General features: G+C 43.9%; 1 protein-coding gene across 5 annotated transcripts in view; it reads left to right on the top strand.

The window, feature by feature from the left end:
• LOC110965491 (neuronal growth regulator 1-like) overlaps positions 1 to 24,377 on the top strand; it is a 667,889-nt gene that overhangs the window by 480,257 nt on the left and 163,255 nt on the right. For all 5 annotated transcript variants that reach the window (XM_051947044.1, XM_051947042.1, XM_051947041.1 and 2 more), the window contains exon 3: positions 1,092 to 1,217. In XM_051947044.1, coding sequence (XP_051803004.1) covers positions 1,092 to 1,217 — 126 coding nt within the window. The remainder of the gene's footprint in view (positions 1 to 1,091; positions 1,218 to 24,377) is intronic.

The following is a 24,377-nucleotide window of genomic DNA, read 5'->3' as shown; positions in this document are numbered from 1 at the left end:
ATAGGAACATTGTTCTAAAAGATTTCGGGTTTATAGGTCATTAACCTTCATACAAGTCTTTGTTGTGGTGCCCCTTTACTAATTTAATATGCTACTGGGATACAGAAACATTGTTCTACAAGATTTTGATTTGTCTGTGATATGCAAGCTTCCAGAAGAGTCTAGTTTGTTGTAAGTCATTAACTTCCACACAAGTCTTTGTCATGGTGCCCATTGCTATCTCTGTATGCCATGAGGATGTAGAAATATTGTTCTAGAAGATTTTGGTTTGTCTGTGATATACAAACATCTTCCCAGAAGAGTCTAGTTTGTTGGAGGTCATTAAGAGTCATAAAAGTCTTTGTCATGGCGCCTGTTTCTAGCCAAACTCGCACAATGCTCTGCTACCAACATGTAAGTGCTGCCATATTCTGTGACCTGTTTTCTGGATGGATGAATGAAATAAACAAGTTTTCAGAAGTGGATCTTTTATGTGGCTGCTTTTATTTTCAGAGTGTAGGACAAGAGGCAATGTTCCCATTTTGCAATCTGATGCAAGACGTTTTGTTGGTGTTTTAACTTACTCAGTACATACAACAGTAATGTGATAAAATATCAGAGCACGAGCAGGAGTGTGTGTTTAATTAAGTCCTTATTTAGTAAGTTATCCTGCCGCCTGAGCAGCGTGTTACTCTCTTTTCCCTGCTGAAAAAAATAATAGTTATTTGTCGCGGGTTAATTAAAAGCAGCTCCCTCTTGATTCTTTGCTGAGTCTCTTTGTTCAAACCAAAATTAGACCCCTTGAGGTGTCATGACATACTGAAGTAATGGGTCGCTCTCTGGTTTTCTTACATCAGGACACCTTTTCATGCCATGATGCTTTTTAGCAGGTCTCCTCTGCACACCTGCTTAACCCACACTAACTCCAACACAACATGTGGAGGCTCAACACAACCTACTTTGTGTGATGTTGAAGCATCACCTGTATTTCTAAACTCAGAACTGGAGCACGGGTCACTTCTTACTGTTTCCTGTTCTCTTTAATGTATCTCACATATATACATGATAAATGTGGATGTAGCACCATCTTTTCTCTGTTTTGTTGTTTGCAGTTCCTCCCAAGATATACGACATTTCATCCAACATCACAGTAAACGAAGGCAGCAACGTGTCGCTCATCTGTACAGCGAGTGGGAAACCGGAGCCGAGTATTTCCTGGAGACACATAACCCCATTAGGTGAGTTCACTTCACCCTCACATACCTGTTAATGAATGGATGTATAGATAAATGGATGAACAGGAAATGAGGAAAGATGAATCAGTAGGTGATCGTCTGAGGAGGAGAGAGCTCTGAGAGAAGGGTTTCAGATGAAGAGATAGAAAGGAGGAGGGCTACGGTGAGAAATGGATATGATTGGAAGGAGTCATGACTGAATAAAGGAAGCTCCTTCAAAAGCGAGTTGAAAACACCTGGAATTGTGTAGTTTTGTTGTGTGGTTAAAGGCTGAGCGAAGCTGGATCATTGTCCTCTGTGGCTCAGTTATAAAGAAGAACCAGCAGAAGCACCTTGAAGGGATACAGGAACATTATTCTAGAAGATTTTGGTTTGTCAGATGTTATTAACCTTCATACAACCCTTTGTTATCATGGCCCTTTACTACCTACGTATACCGCTGAGATATAGGAACACTGTTGTATTTTTTTTGTCTGCATATCTGCTCAAAAATGACACCAACCACTCATGGTGTCATTGCTTAAGCTTCATGTGCAAATTTTTTCTTCTTCTTTGTGACTGTGACCATCACCGGCCCTCATGGCAAATTAACCTATCATGTTTATTTCAAGCTGTTTCCTACATTATGCCATTGAGGGCAGTGCACACCCAAGTGAAACATAAAACACAGGACAGACAGAAAGGTGAGGCATAGACAGTGTTCTAAGAGAAAAGGTGCATTTTAGTTGTTTGTACTCTTTAATTCACACCTTAAAACCAGTTACAAATCTAAAACCCTTCACAAACACCTAATACGACAAAATCCCAACTGGATCAATCATGAAGATGTCAGGAGGCCACAAGAAGGATAGATAGAGCAGAGTGAGATCCACAGACACTAACCCAGCAACCTCCACTGACTCAGCAACCGGAGGAACAAACTCTATTGAGTTTTGGTAAGTGACAGTGTGGTGAGTCTGGCATGCATGAAAACCTCCACCAAAAGGAGGGAGCTGTCCCCTCCAGCCCAAGGAGGTCCACCCAGCCCCCCCGCAGGAGCCACCAAGCGGAGACCCAGCCCAGGAGCCCGGAGCGACCCCCCCCAACAAAGCCAGAGCCCCAAGGCCCGCGCAGCAGAACGGGACATAGCGGACCCACCCGACTCCCCCCAGTAGAGACATGTGGGGGGGTGGGGGGTGTTGGGGGTTTAGGAACACTGTTCTTGAGAATTTTGGGGTTTTGTAAGTCATTAACCTTCACACAAGTCTCTGTCATGGTGTCCCTTTATTGTCGATGTATGCCACTATGATATAGGAACATTGTTTTACAAGATTTTGGTTTGTCAGAGGTCATTAACTGTCACGAAACTGTCGTGGTGCCCCTTTACTATGTACATATGGCAGTAGGATACACCAACAAATTCTAGAAGATTTTGGTTTGTCAAGCAAGTCTTTTTTGTAGTGCCCCTTTACTATCTACATATGCCACTAGGATATTAGAACAGCTTTACTGTCTGCATACATGGCATGACGAAAATATAAATAGCTTCTACTGGACAGTGCATGACAACAAGAAATAAAACAACATTAAATAATAAATTCAAATGCACATATATAACATAGAAACACTGTTCGAGAAGATTTGGGGTTTTGTTGGTCATTAACCTAGCCTAGCTGTGCTTGACCCAGGTCTGAAGGCACAAGGGTCTAGGAACTCTCGACGGGGAGGGAGGCGGGCTAAAAGGTTGTCTTTCAAATCACTCTGCAGCAATTGGGTAGGTATACAACCAATCAGTGCAACGAATAGGCTCCTCGAGCGCCGGAAATCAGAGGATGCGGTAGTTCGGTGAAGCCTTATTTATACAGTCAATGGGTGAAGCTCAAGTATATTACAGACATGTTAACAGAAAGATTATTCAGAGTCAGTGCTAATGGAGCTCAACGACAGAATTGTTGCACCTCTGTCGTCACTTAGTTACGCCCGCCTTCTGACTCTACACTTCATGGTGATTGGTCCGGCCAGTTTTAGGAGCATCCAACCTCGAGCCTTATGGAGGGTAACAAGACCCACCCTGGCAGAGTATTAAATTTGTTGCCGTGGGTTGTCTAGCGTGGCTAGGCTATCATTAACCTCCACTGAGGTCTCTGTCATGGTGCCCCTTTACTACCTACATATGCCAGTAGAACATCGGGGCATTGTTTCCGAAGAACTTGGTTTGTCAGAGGTCATTATCCACAAGTCTCTGTCATGGTGCCTCTTAATATCTACATATGCCACTAGGGTACAGAGACATTGTTCCAGAAGATTTGAGGGATTTCAAGGTCATTAACCTCCACTAAGGTCTTTGTCATGGTTCCCACTGCTAGCTGCTGCTACTCCTCTTACTGCAACTAATCTTCAATACTTTTTTGACATGTATGACCTTCTTCTTCTTCTTCTTACTTATTGGTGAATATATTTGTAATTGGTTAAATTGTTCTTCCTATTTCACACAATTATTCACTAAAAGTGTTTGTAAATTCAATCAAATTTGAAAAAAGAAGAAGAATGTATTTATTATCTGAATAAGGAAACCATCCAGCCAGAAAATGATTAGACATTTGGTTTAGCTTGTTTTTGGTCTTTGTTTGGTTGTCAGGTTGTGTTTCTTTTCTTTCTATAATCAAACCGCTGACGGTTAAATGCATGTTTGTTCATTGAACTTGATGCAGGTTTTTGGTCGTAACTGAGAGGATTATAGGAGTATAGTAGGTGGAAAGGTAGAGTTGGTTTAGTGTTCTTGTTGTGTGTCCATAGTTTCACCTGTAGAACAGATCTTCTCCCTTCAGGCATCAGTGGTTCCTCTGTACAGTGAACTGGTGTGAAATCAATAAACTCACATTGTGTTTGCTGAGTTCAGCTCCATCTAACATAACGAGGAAACAGATGTACCTTAAAGTTTTAACTGTATAAATTGATAAAGATCATCTCAGTGTGAGGTGAACTGTAATCAATATTTCCATGAGCAGCTGGTTCCTGAATCATTCAGTGAGTTTATTTTAAAAGCAGGTCATCTCCAGCAGTCTGTAATAATGTTCTGATCTCAGGTAACCAAACAGCTGAAAGATATTTAAAAAAGAAATGTTTCTGCTCAGATATGTCTTTTCAGAGCCAGAACATTCTGTTAGCCACTCAAGGCCATGAATAAACACATCCCTGCAAGCAGAGCTCTGATTGGTTGGTTTGTAAACTATCACTTAAGGTGCATCAGCAGAGTAGCTCTTTATTATTATGGTCATAATTTATTGATGTGGCTGCTGGTCTGGGCACACACATCATTAAATGCTTTAAATCTTGAATGGCTCCTTTGGAAAGTCGTTCCAGAGCGTTTAAGTGTTGCTGCAGAGCCCCCCCCCAGCCTCTCCTGGCCTCCCTCATTTTCATATTAATGGATTAGAGCATGCTGTGCTTATCTGATCGCTGTGAGGATGACTGCATTTATCTTATGGCTGTCAAATCCTCCTCTTCGGCGTGCTTGCCCTGATTGCGTTCGGGGAGTTTTCAGAAGATGATCAAAAGAGCCGTCCTCCGAGTCCGAGTGGCAGTCGCTGGTTCCACTTTGAAGTGTCCACACTTTGAAGTGTGCCAGGAAGAAATGATATGCTGGTCAAATGAAAGGGCCGGGACTAAATGTAATCACAGACTGTCTCCCAGCACATCAGAAAAGAGCCGTTTGCCACGAGATGTGTGAGCCGCTGGTAGTGAAGGCGATTCTACAGGACGTGCTCCAGCTGAAGGCTGGAACAGGCTAATTACCTGTCGATAAATCTCTGGGATATGCAGCCGCTGCACGGGCAACAGGAATACAGCGTATGGAAATGTTTATCTCATTTATGAATGATCCGTTAAAGAGTCCAACATGATCTGAAGCACGGAGGCTGCAACGGTTTCATGACACCTGTAAAAATCCGCTAATTAAATCCAGTTACAGCTGCTTACTGATGGACAGGAACTGGAACAGAAAATACAAAAAACACAAACAAATCAAGGAAATACATATGCCACTGCTAAATAAAATACCAGTGGCATATGTAGATAGTAAAGGGGCGCCATGACAAAGACCTCAGTGGAGATTAATGACCTACAAAAACACCAACTTTTCTAGACAACAAGGACAACACAGCTTTAGAAAAAAAGCGACTGTAGCAAAATGTGACTCCATTAAATGCAAAAGTTTGTAAAAAATCTGATATTTTAGGACTCAGGGTGATCTTTCGATGATCATAAAACAAAACGATGGTTTTTACTCTGAGCAGAGTTTAGATGTCAGACCACATCACGGACACGTCTTTCCATCTGTTAGCTCTGTTAGCATCTGTTAGCTTCTCTCCTGCTCTCTGTGCTCATTAAACTGCATTTTAAAACAGCTGAACTACAGTAAAGCTGCTCTCATTTTGTTTTTGCTGCCTGACAGCAGAACGAGGATGAAACGGAGAAACTCATCCAGACCACATGTTTTTCCAGATTCTCTCCAAGCTGTTGCTCTGCAGCTTAAATCTTGATTTTTATGACGTCATCTGACAAACACAGGAGTTCAAGTGTTTGCAGAGAATCCAAAGCTGCTGCCAAAGAGAACAATCAAACAATGAAGAGAAAAGAGTTTCTTTAGCTGCTCAGCGCTCTAAGAAATCCTCCGTTTTTCTTTTGGAGTCGTGCCACTGACTGAGAAAATAATCCCTCTTTTTTAAATGTATTTTGATCATGTTGGAAGTTTAACTCGACAGTTTTGAGCTTTAATCTGTGAACCTTTGTTTCTATTTGCATTTTAAAACATACAGATTGTAACAATAAAACAAACATAAATGCATCATTTATGAATTTTTCAGAGAAACTTTACTTTTTAAAGGAAAAAACTCATTTCTTATAGTTTTTGATTAAGAAAACATTCATTGCTGTGTGTGGCAGCCCTGGAATTTAAATAAACATAGCGGTTGAATACAGTATGCTCCTTTTTAAGCTGAGCCTCTAAACGTCTACTTTGTGACCTAACATATGGAGACACGAAGTGTTTGTGCTTCTGCAGATACAAGTGTGGCTTTATTGTGTGTATTTGATGTCTGTTTTAGGGAATTCCTTAATTTACTCGTCTTGATCTGCAGCAGCATTTTCACACTGCAGTCAGTGCGTTTGGTCAAAGTGTTGTTGGTTTGCTTTCTGCTTGTGATTTCCCTTTAGTTGGATCGAGCTCTCTGGGGCTCCAAAACATCTTGTACAACTGGTCGATTTAGTTGTTAACACAACAAAGAGGTTTCTGGTTTGTCGGAGGTCATGAACCTCCGCTAAGGTCTTGGTCATGGAGCCTGTTTACTGTCAAATACCAGTAGGGTATAGAAGCATCATCCTAGAAGGTTTGGCTTTCTGTAAGGCATCCATCCATCCATCCATCCATCCATCCACCACTTTATCCTCACTAGGGTCATGGGGGGTGCTGGAGTCTATCCCAGCTGACTCGGGTGAAGGCAGGGGACACCCTGGACAGGTCACCAGTCTGTCACAGGGCTACATATACAGACACACAATCACACTCACATTCACACCTACGGACAGTTTAGAGTAACCAATTAACCTCAGCATGTTTTTGGACTGTGGGAGGAAGCCGGAGTACCCGGAGAAAACCCACGCATGCACAGGGAGAACATGCAAACTCCATGCAGAAAGATCCCAGGCCTAGGATATGCTAGCGAGTATCGGGGCACCACGACCAAGACCTTAGTGGAGATTAATGACCTCTGACCTACTGGAATCTTCAAGCAGCTTTTTTCTAGAAGAGTCCAGTTGGTCAGAGGTCATGAACCTCCACTGAGGTCTTGGTTGTGATGCCCTGTTTCTAGCCAAACTCCCACAATGCTCTCTGCTTGCCAATATTTGAGTACTGCTGTTTTCTGTGACCTATTTTCTGATGTTCTGCATTTCCAGGTTAATCTCTAAGAAAAAGACTGTTTGGAATAGCAGAAAACATTTCTGTCTTTAAGCTTCAGCTGAGCCTGATGCATTGTAAGTGTTTCAAAGCATGAATTTTACCAGATGAATGGTAGTAAAATCAATAAAACCTGATTATTACACTCTCAGCACAGAGCTGTGGCTCCTGGTGTTTGGCAGGAGTAATGGCTTTCACTGGCAGGAGGCCAAACAGGTGCAATAACTATAAAGTGACAAACATGTCTACATGGCAGGTTTGAATTTTCGGCCTCGCTCTCCTCAACACTCAGCCGTTCTGGAGGGGGGTTGGGGGTTTTCACACTGTAGATAGTTCTGCTGCTGCAGTCAGTGAAGTCTGACAGAATGATAAATTGCCCTGACTGACTGTCAGGTTCCTGTTCCCTCTCCCACTGTTTTCTGCATTTTCCCTTCCTGCCAACCAGCAAACTGCCAGCTAATAATAAACTTTGTGCATCCAGTGAAGTGTGGCCATAAACTGTTTATGGAGGCAATAATTTGGCTCAGTATCCGTGCATAAAAAGTCAATGCATGTTGTTCAATTAGAGGCAGAAGTACTAGAGAGCGTCTGTGTTGACATGCTAGCAGGAGGAGGAACGGCAGCAGCAGATGTCTGGACTTTAATGTGCAGAAAGAGTCATTGCTGTTTTGTGTAACGGTTTAATTAGCCTTGTAAGAATTGTGCTTGACAGCAAAGTTCTGGGAGTTTGGGGCGATTGCTGCATGATAAGGTTGGTTAGGAGTGGAAAGCTGGAGTTCCCCTATCGGCTGCTGGAATCTGGAACGTTCTACGCTCTTATCCACCACTGCTGCTATGCCCGTGAGCAAGGATTCTCCCCACCTCTAATCCACTGCTGCAGCTCAGCTACCCGCATAAAATAATATGAAAAATGTGTATTAGGCTGATCATGAATCAATTAATAGCCGTTAATAATTTAACCATTTCAAAAGTAAATTAGCCGATAAGGCTGAAGGACGAGACGTTTGAACGTACAGCAGATTAGCTGCAGCACCTGGATAATGTTTAGAATGCTTAATGAGGGGTTTTGTTTTCTGTTGTTTGATTTTAGATTTTGGTAGATGGATGAGGCGTCTGAGAGAGCTAGCAATGGGCACCATGACAAAGACCTCTGCAGCAGTTAGTGAACTTATTCATCTAACAGGTTCAAATAAGATCGATCGATGAGGCACAAGAAGAAGGTCGTGCATGTTAGAATAACTGTGAATTAGCTTTAGTATCTGAAATATTGTGGGTGTTTAAATGATAAAGGGACTTCTGTAGCAGCTAGGGAAGCTGAACAATAGTTGTTTATAGTTTATCTGAATGAATTGATAACCAGTGAAAGAGGTCAGTAAAGGTTGTGCATGTTAGATGAAGTATTGTGGATGATCTGTAGCATCTTCATACTGTTTAATACTGTAGCAACCAGAGGGCTAAGGCCAGTTTAAGTTGGTGAGCAGAGAGCATTGTGGGAGTTTAGATAGCAAAGGGACACCATGACAGAGACTTCTGAGGAGGTTAATGATGCCTGGTAAGAGTTCATAACCAGCTGTAGTTTACGGTGTTTCTGCAGCTGAACGGCCAAAAACAAGCTGATTATACAATAAAGTGGCTTGTTTAGTGTGTGGAAGTTCTACGTTAGCTTTAGCCATTAATTGGTACTGATCAATAATGTGATGTATACAAAATAGTTTAAAATTAGCTCTATTAGAAGTTAAGTGTTTGTTTTGGTGCAGAAAACCAGCTCATGTGTATTATGATGACAGTTCTGCTGCCGTGTGTCTTCTACTAAAGAAATTAAGTATCTGTGATAAAAAATAACTTTATTGGCACATAGAAAACCTACATGATTCATCAGTTATTGATTAATGATGTGGTTCTTTTTGTAAACTTGTTTAAAAGTTGCCTCAGCGTGCATCAGTACAACCACTGCAGATGAATCCTGTTGATCCGTTCTGTTCTTGTTAATGCAGCTCTTGGCTTGTGGTTTAAACTTCCAGCAGCGTCAGGCCACATCTCAGCCGTCCAGCCTCCGTTCAGAGCTCTGCTGTGCTCCGTAGGTCATCGGAGGGCGGAACAGCCTCTAACATAGTCTGGGTGGCTGTGTGGACGGCTGGATGGCTGGGAAAATTGCTTTGATAAGCTTTTCCCAGAGAGATTTGAATCCGCGGGATAGAAGTGTGACCTTTGAAAAGGCTGACTAGAACACCAGAATACATATTTGATTGTTTCCTGCGATAGGACACGTCTCTCTGTCCTCCCAGGCAGCTACTGTACGTTTATCAGCTCTATATGTTTTGAGTTTTCATTTAAGTTCACGAGGCGTGTCTGCTGCTAAACACACCCTCAGGACAGCGACTGACTCACGACTGAACAGAACCGGATCCAACAGAACCGAATCCAACAGAACAGCAGCGCCGTCCATTCCTGCCTGGATGAATTATTCAAACATGATGCTACATCCGGCTACGTAGCTTCAGCTGCGTGTCGCTGGAACGTGGCAGCTCTTTAGGAGGCTTTTAGCGGGTCTGCTCTCCAGGGACTTCCCATTCAGCTCCTTCACTCCTAGTTTGCGTTGAACTGATGTGCAGTTTAAGCGCTGACACTTGAGCGAGCTTTCAACACGATGGGAGGGGAAAGATAAAGAGTTCCACGCTGTAGTTCAGGTTTCAGATATCAGCGGCAGGAGTCGTGTCGAACACTTCCCCGTTGAAGCGCTCACTAAAGACAGGATCAGCCTTGATTGGACCTTCTGTCCGAGCTGCCAAACGCTTTAGCTCTTCCCAGGCAGTCCTGTTTAATCTCTAAAATAACACAAATAAACTATTCCTCGTTTTCAGATCTGTATTAATTTGTAATGAAGATAAACAAATGGGTTCTGAGAGCTTTAAAGCTGCAACTAATGACTCATTTGTTGATTATTTTCATAGATATTTAATGTGCTGCTTCAGAAGATTAAAGGAAATCAGGAAACACACAGAAGTGAGAGATTTTTTTAGATTCTGTCTTTTAAAAAATGAAAAAGGGATAGATTTTTTGTCAGAATAGTTGATGAATCATTGCAGCTCCAGAAACAGCAGTTCTGATATAAAAGTTCTGAAGAAGACGAGAGCGGGAGGCCACCAAGACTCCCATGACTCCTCTGTACGTCAGATTAAATCAGTGAGTGTGTTTCTGGGATGTAAACAGAGCTTCTTGTGTAACTGAGGTTCTAAAGTTCATTAAACTCAGAGTTTCCTCCTCAGTGCTGCAGGTGTTTGAAGGTGTTCTGGTTCCAGATTCAGTTAAATTATAGGAACCTCTTTTATTTCTGATCTTGTTCCTCCAGACGGTTCACTAAACCTCCAGCAGCTGAGTCTGTAGAAGGTTCCAGTTTAATAGTTAAACTATTTCACATCCTGAAGTCAGATCCTGAGAGACGGAGAAAAACTTTTTTTTTTTTAGATCTAATGAAGCTCTTCTCTGTTCTGCATTTACACCGTTAACACACAGCTCCATGCAGGGTTCAGGGTATGTCAAAAACAAACCTAAAAACAAATCGGAGACCCTTCTGTCTGCTTCTCTCTGATATCACTGTAGAAAATGTCCAGAAATTTCAACATATCTCCTGACAAATATCACTCACTGGTACCGCTAAAAACTCCATATTTCATGCTGGGAGGGAAAGGTTGACAGGCATAGCAACAGTAACCAAGGGGGGCGGGGCTTAGCGAAGGGGCAATTGTTGGAAGCTGAAAACGTCCCAGTTCTTGCATGGCCAGCAGACTCAGCGGACATGTCACCCATTGAGCATGTTTAGGATGCTCTGGATCGGCGAATACGACAGCATGTACCAGTTCCCACCAATATTCAGCAACTTCACACAGAGATTGAAGAGGAGTGGACCCCCCCCCCCCCAAAAAAAAAACAAAACTGCACCTTTCAGAATGTCCTTTTATTGTGGGCAGTCTAAGGCACACCTGTGCACTAATCATGGTGTCTAATCAGCATCTTGATATGGAACACCTGTGAGGTGGGATGGATTATCTCAGCAAAGGAGAAGTGCTCACTATCACACATTTAGACAGATTTGTGAACTATATTGGAGAGAAATGGTGATATTGTGTATGTGGAAAAAGTTTTAGATCTTTGAGTTCATCTCATAAAAAATGGCAGCAAAAACAAAAGTGTTGGTTTATATTTTTGTTGAGTGTATTTGATCGTAACATACCGAATCAGTGAGATGTTTCCTTGATCAGACTGTTTTTGTTTTTGTTGTTTCTTCGTCTGTTTCTCTGGAAGCTCGTTCTCCAGATGATTCTAATCATCTGTCTGATGTGTTCGCTGTCTGCAGAGTATTGGGTAAACATGTCAGCAGAGGAGCAGGGAGGTAATTCTACAAGTCACAGAGGTGTCAGCTCATCCAATCAGACATAATTCAGGTTCCTCTGGTTCTTCAGGTTCCTCTGGTTCTTCAGGTTCCTCAGGTTCCTCTGGATGTCAGCAGATTGACAGCAGCCTGGGGTTAGGTATGGAGGGAAGCTTACAGGCTGCTGGTTCGACGTCTGGTTTCCAGATGGGCCCGGAACACAGCGCTGTGAACCCTACTGCTAGCCTTACTGCGAGTTCTACTGCTGGTCCTACTGCTGGCCCTACTGCTGGTCCTACTGTAAGCCTACTGCTAGCACTACTGTTAGTCCTACTGCTGGTCCTACTCCTAGCCCTACTGCTGGTCCTACTGTAAGCCTACTGCTAGCACTACTGTTAGTCCTACTGCTGGTACTACTCCTAGCCCTACTGTTAGTCCTACTGCTGGCCCTACTCCTAGCCCTACTGTTGGCCCTACTGTTGGCCCTACTCCTAGCCCTACTGTTGGCCCTACTGTTGGCCCTACTCCTAGCCCTACTGTTGGCCCTACTGCTGGTCCTACTGCTGGTCCTACTGCTGGTCCTACTGTAAGCCTACTGCTAGCACTACTGTTAGTCCTACTGCTGGTCCTACTCCTAGCCCTACTGCTGGTCCTACTGTAAGCCTACTGCTAGCACTACTGTTAGTCCTACTGCTGGTACTACTCCTAGCCCTACTGTTAGTCCTACTGATGGCCCTACTCCTAGCCCTACTGTTGGCCCTACTGTTGGCCCTACTCCTAGCCCTACTGTTGGCCCTACTGCTGGTCCTACTGCTGGTCCTACTGCTGGCCAGAAGGCAGCAGTGTGGGTTCTCTCTGTTTCCAGGAGTTTAAAGAATAAATGGATGTAGAAAATGTGACTGAACGCTGTCATAACTGGAGGAAACATTCCCACAACTCCTCCACACAAAGAAACTGCTTCCTGTGACGGCACTTAGGCACGCTGGTACTGAATACTGGGTTAACCTTGCTAGGATTTCTGTAATTTTCTTGGAGTGATGCCTCCCTCAGGTCAGCTCCTCTCAGCATGGACTAGTTCTTGGATGGTTCCTGGATGGTTGCCGGATGGTTCCTGAATGGTTTAGCATTACTTCCACCAGCACTAGAGGTGATTCTGTTATTTTAAATTCACAACATTACACCTGCTTTGTTTATTGTACTGTCAAGGTTGAGCTCTCAACATATGATGCTCTTTAAAGCACAAATCAAGGATGGGATTCTGCTTTAATGGCTGCTGTGACCTTTGCAGATCCCCTTCCTGCTGGAATCGATAGGAATAGCATTTACAGCCTGAGCAGGATGATGCATCCAGAGCCTGTGTGAAAATAAAACATCCCCTGTCGTTTATTAAGACAGACTGCAGCCTAATCTCATTTTCAAAATGGAAATTCGTCCATTTGTTTCAGACATAACTGTATTTATGGATTTGTTCAGATGTAAGACCTTATCTGCTGAGGAAGAAAGTTCATCATGAGATGGATGATGGTTTGATTTGAGGAACAGAAAATATGTTTTATTTGCTAGAATCAAACTCTTTCACTCCAGGAGGACATTCAGCTCTGAATCATGACTGATTGAATTCACTTTTTTTAAACAGAATTTACAAAACAGACTACTTCATTTCATTATTATTCCAATTATTTCTGAAAACTTATGTCTGTTAATTAAAAACATAAAATAAATGATTGAAGAAGTCCCCCCCCCCCTTTGGAAGTCATGCATTTAATTAAACCCAGAGCAGCCAGTAGGTTCTAGAAGTCATTAATTTATGATCTGAGGTCAGTGATTGGAGTATATAAACTCCTGGATCTGGAAGGTCCAGTCTCTGGTGGATCAGAACTTCTGGATAGAACTACAGCATGAAGACTGAAGAACCAAGAAACCAAGACTCTATGACTCCTCTGAAGGAGTTCCAGCTTCAGACTGTTCTTCCAACAGCTGTTGTCTTTTCTTCATCAGTCAAAGCTTCATGGAGACAAAGAGAAAGACTCTGATGGAAAAAGCTCCAATTAAATGTGGACTAGAGTTCACCAGAAGACATGTGGAGACTCTGAAGAAACCTGGAAGAAGGTTCTTTGGTCTGAGGAGACCAGGATGGAGCTTTATGTCCAACAGACTAGATGATATGTTTGATGGACACCAAACACTGAACATCATCACAAACACACCATCCCCACTGAGAAGCACGGTGGAGGCAGCATCATGATGAAGCATGGTGGAGGCAGCATCATGATGTTCCTCAGCAGCAGGTCCTGGAAGGCTGGTAAAGGTAGAGGGTAAATGAAATCCTGGTGTAGTCTGAAGATCAGTTTTCCATCCAGATGATGAGTCCAAGCAAACAGACAAAAATCCTCAGAGATGGTTTGAAGACAACAAGGAGGAAATTCTGGAGGAGTCAGAGTCCAGACCTCCATCCAGGTGAGAACTAGAAAAGTTCTGTTGATCAGGATCCCTGAGGAACCTCCATCCATCCATCCATCCATCCATCCATCCTCTATCCACCGCTTTATCCTCTCTAGGGTCATGGGGGGTGCTGGAGTCTATCCCAGCTGACTCAAGCGAAGGCAGGGGACACCCTGGACAGGTCACCAGTCTGTCACAGGGCTACATATACAGACACACAATCACACTCACATTCACACCTACGGACAATTTAGAGCAGGGGTGTCAAACTCAGTTCCTGGAGGGCCACTATCCTGCATGTTTTAGATGTTTCCCTCTTCCAACACACCTGATTCAAATGATCAGCTTATCATCAAGCTCAGCAGAAGCCTAATAACGAGCCTGATCATTGGAATCAGCTGTGTTGGAAGAGGGAAACATCTAAAACATGCAGGATAGTGGCCCTCCAGGAACGGATCTTGACACCCCTGATTTAGAGTAACCAATTAACCTCAGCATATTTTTGGACTGTGGGAGGAAGCCGGAGTACCCGGAGAAAACCCACGCATGCACAGGGAGAACATGCAAACTCCATGCAGAAAGATCCCAGGCCCAGGCTGGGATTTGAACCGGGGATCTTCTTGCTGCAAGGCAAAATTGCTAACCACTACTCCACTGTGCAGCCCCCTGAGGAACCTGACAGAGTTTAACAGTTTATGAAGAAGAAGGAGGAGAAACTTCAGATGTCCAGACTGATGGAGACCAACAGGACCAACGATGGAGCTGAAGGTTCTTCTGACTGGAAGGAGGACAGCACTTCCTTTCTACTTGTGGAATGACTGGACATTATTTCATAGGAATCACGTGAATCAGTTTTTAGTGTTTTGTAAATTCTGCCAAAAGAAAGCAAATTATTCCAGTGATTCTATGTTGGATGTTGTAAGGAGGTTAGGCTACATTCAGACTGCAGGTTCAAATGACCCAAATGCGATTTTTTTGGCCCCTATGGGTCATTCCGTGTGGTTTCACCAGATGGTGGTTGCTGCACCATTTTCAAATTAGTCCTAAATTTGCATGCCATTAGATAGTCACAAAAGTACTTTCTATGCTAAATTGTAGGCCTGTAGCTCAAATAGTTTCTGAGTTGTGGGGGTCTGAAATGTTCAGAATTTGGGCTATAAAAAGCCTCGCCAGCGTTTTTTGCATCTTTAAGTGGTTATTTCTCAGCCTCTAGACATACCAGAGAGCTGTGAGTTGGTAAACAAGGCCTCTGCATGTAGCTAGTGCCCCACAAACATCCCCAGGTGTTTCCCTACACTCTGGGGGCTTGCTAAAAATGCTAAAAATTAAGAGACACCTACTCACGAGTGGAGTTTGGGACCTTAAAAGTACTAGAAATACTGCACAGAAGTGTTCTAACACCCCTGGGTTCCATTCTACACAAACTTGTGTAATAACTTAGCAAACTGGAGCTTTCTAGGTACCTCAGTTTGGAAAATATGAGTTCCCAAAGTTGGACGAGATTTTTATTTGGCTATTTTTGGTGGCAAAAATCTCAGTATGGGACAGGTACCAGAGACCCCAAATTTTTCTACAAGACAGTTCCATCTGTCTTCTATCACTGTACAAAAAAGCAGCAGGGTTATATTTGTAGTTACTGAGGTGAAAAAAGAACAAAAAGAACAAAACATACATAATACTACCATTGAAATGACTACTAATACTTGTATCCCAATTTAAAGTATTGAAAAACAAAAAACGATTTTGACATCACCCATGCCATTTTGAGTAAGAATATCTCAGTAACTACAAATATAACCTTCTGCCTCCAAGCGTCACAAGCCAGATCAAGATGGGTACGTCATGATATCAAGGAACGTACCAGCATTCCACCAGTTAGGTGAGATGCCATTGATCTTTGACCCATCAAGGCTTGATGGGGGCAATGGCATAGAAGCAACCCTTAGACAGAACAAGGCTAAATACCACAGGAGTTGTAGGGTCATGTTTAACAACACTAAACTTGATCGTGCAAAGAAACGCAAATCCTCGGAGAAAGAAGATGAATCACAAGTAAGGCAGGCCAAGCAGCGCCGGAAAAGTCATGAGATTGAGACCTGTATATTTTGTAAGAACTTGGAGCCCATATCAGATCTTGGACAGGTCATAACAGGTCCTCTCAACAGGAGAATGCATGAGTGTGCCAAAACGCTCAGTGATGGCAAACTGCTGACAAAACTTGCAGGGGCAAGTGATGCAATTGCCTTGGAACTGAAATATCACAGAGTGTGCCTCACTGGTCTGTTCAACAGAAAAAAAAACTTCTAGTTTTTTTAGCCTTGTTCTGTCTAAGGGTTGCTTCTATGCCATTGCCCCCATCAAGCCTTGATGGGTCAAAGATCAATGGCATCTCACCTAACTGGTGGAATGCTGGTACGTTCCTTGATATCATGACGCACCCATCTTGATCTGGCTTGTGACGCTTGGAGGCAGAAGGTGAAGTGAGACCTTCCTTTTTCTTGACCTTCTGGCAAAGACAACATTTACGCCAATCAGTCTTTCTTTTGCCAGTGATTGGATTTGGACCTGCCATCATAACACTAATACTAAGGCCGAGGGGCTATCCTTTTACCACCTTAGTATCCGCACATTGATGTATGGGATTCAACTGGGTTCGGTCACCCTACACCTAGCCCGATCATTCATCCAGTGCCATTTAAGTCCCATGTGATCTGTACACCATCCGGGTAAGTACATGAACATGTCATGTATAGCCCCCTTACCCTTGGCTCGACTCTCCCGCGCTGGCACATCCTGTCAAATCAGGTGCGGCTGTCTAGCTACTTTTACCAACTATGTGCTATAACTAATTGATATGGGGCTGCTAAACAGCATTTGGGACACTAAACTATACTATACTACACTAAAGCTGGTACTAGTCTACTGCAATGAAATTAGTAAAGCAATGTACTACATGGTCAGTAGAGCAAGATTAGCTGACACTGAACCCCATGCTGAGTTGCACAGCAGTGAAGTCACCAGTGTCCCCTGGTTGTGCGATGACATTCACTCTGTTATTAATGACCTACTATCAAAACAACCACCTTTAGCAATTAGCACAAAACAGAGCATATCAATAAACATATTTTCATGGATATCCACAGTAGTGAACCCCAATACAATACATGGAACAGGAAAACATTTTCTCATATTTTTGCAGTGAAGAAGGTTCTTGGCGGCCATCTTGGAAAATGGCAACCAGAGCAAATTAATTGATTTTTACACATTTCCATCAACAAAACAACTTACCTATGATCTTTAGATATAATTCTGTGTTTAATATCCAATATTATTGTATGCTAAACTCATTTGGCATTGCCAGTGCAAGAAAAAATCTATTCCAGCGGCCATCTTTAAAAAATGGCTGACATTATTGGTGTCCATTCAAAATTTTGTGTGGCCACCAATGAAATATGAAAAAGTAGACTATAGAGAATATCTGTACCAAATTTGGTGCTTGCATACTGAAGTGAAGTATTTTGGTGAAAAAAATGACTTTATCTGCTGCACTATCACACAGATCACATATAAGTCGCATTTAATTGGAAATGTGAACGAACTCGCAAAAAAATCGGATTTCACAAAAAAATCAGAATTGAACATTAAGCCCTGCAGTGTGAACGTAGCCCTAGATGAAGATAAACTCAGTATGTCTGTTTCCATCATAGGACAGGACTCTATTAATGTAAGAAGTAGTGTTATTCCTCCTTTAATGAACCTCTGTGGAGCCAGGATCCAGATTAATGAATCCATATTTTGGGTCCCAGCAGCTCTAATCTACCTCCATCCTGTCACTTTAGTTTCCTCCTTCAGTCAGCTGGTTTCCTTGAAGTCTTGGAGTCTAAATGACGTTTTATTGTCCGTCTGTTTGGATGAATTCTGCAGGAAGAGAAGCAGAACTGAAGCCAATCGCTGCTTTGTGTGAAAAGCTCCAACTTTTAGTTCTCTTCTTTCAGAAACGACCAACAGAATGCTGCTTTGGTGTGAAATTAATGTGGCAGCAGGACTCAGAAAGCTGGAACATATTTCTGCAGCGTTCCTTCAGATTCCATCAAAACATCTCATCATGTGGACCATCCTGAACCTGATCTGACCTGAGCTCCAGACCGATACCTGTAGCTGCAGATATTTTCCTGACTTCTTTCCTTCAGGCTGCGTCGTTTCCTCCTGAACCTCCCGACCACCTCTCATCAGTGCAGAAACCTACAGGGTCATTTTAGCTACAAAGCTATTAGCAGGGGTGTCCAAAAGTGGTCCTCCAGAGGGTCCAACATGAGGCCCGTGGGCCAAAAGTGGTCCTTCAGAGGGTCCAACATGTGGTTCGTGGGCCAAAAGTGGTCCTTCAGAGGGTCCAACATGTGGTTCGTGGGCCAAAAGTGGTCCTTCAGAGGGTCCAACATGTGGTTCGTGGTCCAAAAGTGGTCCTCCAGAGGGTCCAACATGAGGCCCGTGGACCAAAAGTGGTCCTCCAGAGGGTCCAACATGAGGCCCGTGGACCAAAAGCGGTCCTCCAGAGGGTCCAACATGAGGCCCGTGGACCAAAAGTGGTCCTCCAGAGGGTCCAACATGAGGCCCGTGGACCAAAAGTGGTCCTCCAGAGGGTCCAACATGAGGCCCGTGGACCAAAAGTGGTCCTCCAGAGGGTCCAACATGAGGCCAGTGGGCCAAAAGTGGTCCTCCAGAGGGTCCAACATGAGGCCAGTGGGCCAAAAGTGGTCCTCCAGAGGGTCCAACATGAGGCCCGTGGGCCCAAAGCGGTCCTCCAGAGGGTCCAACATGAGCCCCGTGGTCCAAAAGCGGTCCTCCAGAGGGTCCAACATGAGGCCCGTGGACCAAAAGTGGTCCTCCAGAGGGTCCAACATGAGGCCCGTGGACCAAAAGTGGTCCTCCAGAGGGTCCAACATGAGGCCCGTGGACCAAAAGTGGTCCTCCAGAGGGTCCAACATGAGGCCAGTGGGCCAAAAGTGGTCCTCCAGAGGGTCCAACATGAGGCCAGTGGGCCAAAAGTGGTCCTCCAGAGGGTCCAACATGAGGCCCGTGGGCCCAAAGCGGTCCTCCAGAGGGTCCAACATGAGGCCCGTGGACCAAAAGTGGTCCTCCAGAGGGTCCAACATGAGGCCAGTGGGCCAAAAGTGGTCCTTCAGAGGGTCCAACATGAGGCCCGTGGGCCCAAAGCGGTCCTCCAGAGGGTCCAACATGTGGTTCGTGGGCCAAAAGTGGTCCTTCAGAGGGTCCAACATGAGGCCCGTGGACCAAAAGTGGTCCTCCAGAGGGTCCAACATGTGGTTCGTGGTCCAAAAGTGGTCCTCCAGAGGGTCCAATCCGGCCCTCAAAGTGTAAAAACTCCAGAGAAGACATTAACTGCAGATTGTAAATTAGTAAAACTATAAATTTAAAATAATTTCTTGACCATGACAAGTTGTTTGGATCAGAAAGTAAAACACTCGATTGTTCTTTGTTCTTTTGTCATTTTGTGTCTCATTTTTGTAATAATTTGTCTGTTTTTGTTGGTTTTGTATTTTTTGTCTGACCTTTGTCTCATTTTTTGTCATTTTGGGTTTCCTTTTTCTCTCGCTTGTGTTTTTTGTCTTATTTTTGTTGTTTTCTTGTTTTACTCTATTCAATGTTCCGTCGTTTTGTGTTTTGTCTCACTTATGTTGTTAGTCTGCTTTTTTGTTGTTTTGTTTCTTACTTTTGTCATTTTTGGTTTTGTTTGTCTCATCTGTTTAATTTTTTGTAGCTTCTTTGCTATTTTGTCGTCTTTTTCTTATTTTGTTTCATGCTGTTTGTCTAATTTCATGTTGTTTGTGTCTCGTTTTGTCAGTTTATGTCTCATTTTTGTAAAGTTTAACTCGTCTTTGTTGTTATTTTTTGTCTTCTTCTGTGGTTGTGATCCTCCAGTAAATCCTCCATGGTTCAGTTCCAGGTGACTAAATGTTGTGTTTCTTTGTAGACACTCTGTGATCTGGAAGTTGTAATGTGGAAATGATAAACTGAGGATGAATGCTGATGAAACTGGATTTATCTTTTTTATTGTTGTTCATGATGTTTAGTAAAAAGATTATTTCTTCAGTGTGTAAGTTTTTGCCCTAAACCAAAGAAACCATGAGGAGTTGTGGTTATTTAGAGGTTATTATGCTGTGGTTTTACTGGTTTTACTGGAGATCAGACTGGATTAAGATGAGTTTGACTCTCCTGGTTTAGGTCAACATGTGGAGCAGCTACTCAGTAAACTGCTCCATTCAGCTCCATTCAGCTCCATTCTACGTGAATAAAGTTTATTTCTGAGAGTCCTTCAGATGTAGAACACTTAACCCGCTGTGACACTGAGCATTGATTATCCAGTCAACCAGCAGACAGAGAGCAGCACTAATGGCCTGTAATAATCCATAAAGTCGTGTTTGCAGTGTTCATCAGAATGAACATACGTGACTTCAGCTGTCATGTGTGGCGGAGATCCGTGGTTTTTCTGCTGTCTGACGTTGTGTTTTTGTTGTTTCTGGATGTCTGAGTGTAAAATAGCAGCTTGTTGTCAGATATCTGCTGTTTCTGTGATCTCAGTAATTACCTTCACCTGCTTCCTATTATCCTGTTTTCTGCTGCCTCTCCCTGGTTGGTCTCATGTTCCAGCATTTCCTCCTCAGGCTTCCCTGATAGACCTGCAGCCGCTGGTCTGACAACAGAATCGTCTGTTCAGTAGTAGACGATGAAATGCAGAGTGACTCAGCGGCTCTGATGTAGCTTCAGGACAAAAGATAGCAGAGATACTGGTTGTATACCTTAATCAAAATAGAATTTCAACTTTTGGTGTGATTTGTGTGAATTGTGGCGACAGCTAATTTTCTGATGTGTTGCTGTTTTCACGGTGCAAGGTAAACCTCTATAGCCAGGAGCAGCATTGGATTAGCATAAAGGTAGCTAACAAGACGCATCTAAACATCATGATGCTGCCTCCACCATGCTTCATCATGATGCTGCCTCCACCGTGCTTCACATCATGATGCTGCCTCCACCGTGCTTCATCATGATGCTGCCTCCACCGTGCTTCACATCATGATGCTGCCTCCACCATGCTTCATCATGATGCTGCCTCCACCGTGCTTCACATCATGATGCTGCCTCCACCATGCTTCTCAGTCGGGATGGTGTGTTTGTGATGATGTTCAGTTTTTGGTGTCCATCAAACATATCATCTAGTCTGATGGACATAAAGCTCCATCCTGGTCTCCTCAGACCAAAGAACCTTCTTCCAGGTGTCTTCAGAGTCTCCACATGTCTTCTGGTGAACTCTAGTCCACATTTAATTGGAGCTTTTTCCATCAGAGTCTTTCTCTTTGTCTCCATGAAGCTTTGACTGGTGAAGAACAGACAACAGTTTTTGGATGAACAGTCTGAAGCTGTGACTCCTTCAGAGGAGTCATAGAGTCTTGGTGGCCTCCCTCTCTAGTCTCTCAGGTCTTGAGGACGTCCTGCTCTAGTCACATTTATTCATGTTCCGCCTTCCTTTCATTTCTTAATGATGATCTGTTATATAGGACTAGATGTTGATCTTCCTTCTTGCATCCATGAGACCCTCAGACTCTATGGGATGGTCCAGTGGCTGAGGACATCCTCTGGGTTATCCAGTGGACCCCGTCCTTCCTTTGTGTTTTGCTGATAGACCCACGACACCTCCAGATGGTTCTGCAGTGAATCCCAGATAAACAACTCGATGCCGTCTACTCACCTGAAGGTCCAGGTGGATCCTTTCTCTTCATCCACAGTCACTGACTTCCCTTTTCAGCGGCTCTGGAGAGGTCCTTGGATTCTTGCTGGTGAGTCTTCCCACGTACTCCCATCTCCAGGAGAACCTGGATGTCCAGGTGGCTACGAATCCTCTGCAGGCTACTTCTGCTGGTTGAACCCTCACCATTCCAGCCTCGCTGTTCTGCATCAGTGGGACACTCCGTATACCTCAGCTTCTTGTTCTCATAGGCCTCCTCCACTGAGCTCTCCCAGGACACTGTGAGCTCCATGATGTAGATGTGAACAAAGCTGACCATAGCAGCAGTCTGGTAGCAGGTTGGTGGAGGTGATCTCAGGTGGAAGCTGAGCTTTTGGTCCAGGTCTACCAGCATCCTCCAATCATAGCTTAAGAGGACCCTCACCCTCCTCAGAGGATCCTCATCCTCCTGGACAAATGTTGTTTCTTGCCTTTGGGTTGACATGGGTAGAAGGACGTTAACACTCTTCTGCTGCATCTTCAGAACCAGTTCCAGACACTTCATCACCTGGTTCTTCCTCCAGGTGTAAAGGATTTGGGTGAGGCTGGTCCTGCAGCCCACTAAAATGTCTGACTGTAGCTGGAGTCAGTGAGCATGTAGGGTCTTCTCCATCCCATTGGTTGAGGTTCTTTGGTGATGGTAGGACATCATAGACCTCCTTGATGGTGAAGCTTGCTCCAAATGTCACCGTGTCCCACAGCTCTGGACCAGAGATCTCCTCTTCTCCGCTCCTTCCCAGGTCATCCACTGCCCCTACTTCACCTGTGTGATGGCTTTTGGTCACCTGTCTGCTTCCTCTTGCCGTCGTACTTCCTGATCCTCCAGTTTGTGTTTTTAGAATGGAGTGGTTCTGTTCCAGGCTGGGATGCTGGTCTGAAGACGAAGACTACCTCCTCCCTGCTGGCCTACATGCCCCCATATCTGAGTGCTCCTTTGTCTGCTCTGTTGCCCCTGATGGATCCACCTCCCCCCATTTGCCAACTTTGGGGCAAGTTGAACTCTGATTGGATCTCTGGAATTCTGCAGCATCATCTCCATTCTTACTTTGGAGCTCTTGTACTCCTCAGATAAGCTGGAGATCAGCAGATGTAGAACTCCTTTGCCATAGAGCCCAGTACTGCTGAGGCCCCTGGGAAGTCTGAGCCATTTCCTTGAAGCTAACCAGTCTGTCCAGCTTTCCCACCTTAGACACTGGTGCTTCATTCAGGGTTAGTGGCCGTATGAGACGTGGGAGTAGAACAACCTGCAAACACCAGAGCTTCAGCCTACCAGGAAGCTGGTTCTATCAGTGTTCACTAGGCTCTGGTTACCTCCATCCTTAGCTGGTCTACTTGCTCTTTGTCTTTGAGGGAGGCATCAGCCTCGGCTTTCCACAGGCTTCTCAGAGACAGATGGAATCATCTCATCACCACTGTGAAAGTGATGGTCTGATAGTTTCCTCCTGATGATGGAGAAGCTACTGGACTTGCTTGACTTGAGCCTCATGTGAACCAGCTCCATGTTTTCTTGCAGCTTCCTCAGCAGTCGGACAGTGCATGTCTTGGTTGTAGTGAATGTTGAGATTGGATTTAACTGGACTCCAAGAGATCTCCAGGAACTTAAAAATGTTCTTGTCTCATCCTGACTGATGCTTTTCATCAGCCTTTCCTCAGAGTTTCTTGGTTCTTCAGTCTTCATGGTGTAGTTCTATCCAGGAGTTCTGATTCACCAGAGACTGGACCTTCCAGATCCAGGAGTCTTTAACCTCCAATCACTGACCTCAGATCATCCATTAAGGACTTCTAGAACCTACCGGCTGCTCTGGGTTGAGCAGTCACCAGTCTTCCTCATAACCCCTCCAGCCACTGAGGTTTATTCAAATAATGGATGTCATTTTGCTGAACTAAGGTGTGAGTTTACCTGATTTCAGATCCATTGAAGAGATGTGATTCCTGGAGGACAAAGGGAGTTAAAATGATCCTTTCCAATGAAAACTGTTTGATTAGTGGACATTAAAATATCTGACGTGTCCAAACGTCTGCTAACAGAACGACTCATTTAGTTCATAACGACCAACAGCTGAAGGTCATCACCTGGACAGAGCTGCTGCTAAAACGAGGCTAATTAACAGCTGAAGAATAGATAATAAAAAGACCATTTCACTTTAATTAAACTATGTTTTATCTCTTTTCTTTTCTTAAACCCGAGGAGATCTGCTTCACAAATGACGGTGAAATTACAACATTATTTCTGAGACACTGTAAGTAGTTGGCTGGAACATAAACACACACCTTTTTTTCTCATTATTCTTTTAAAAAAATCCTCTGTTGCATAGTTTAGAGGACGATTTAACGGCTTTTTTACCTGGGGAAAAGGTGCTGGCTTTAACAGGAGACCTACTTATTCAGTGAACAGATAATCCCTGATCCCTCTGCATCTGTCACAGCTTTAATTGGAGTTCTATTACTCAGCGGGGTTACTGCTCAGCCAGCGACATGCACGAAGCTTCAGCTGGAACAATTCACACATTTAACGTACATTTAATCTCAGTATATTGTTCTTGAGAGCTGAAAAAGCCTCCTCTGATTGGACTTAATAGCCTGTTGCCTGGTAAATATCTCTGACATTGTGACTGA

The sequence above is a fragment of the Acanthochromis polyacanthus genome, chromosome 4, assembly GCF_021347895.1.
Source record: "Acanthochromis polyacanthus isolate Apoly-LR-REF ecotype Palm Island chromosome 4, KAUST_Apoly_ChrSc, whole genome shotgun sequence".
NCBI lineage: Eukaryota > Metazoa > Chordata > Actinopteri > Pomacentridae > Acanthochromis > Acanthochromis polyacanthus.
This window is presented reverse-complemented; position numbering and strand designations above follow the sequence as displayed.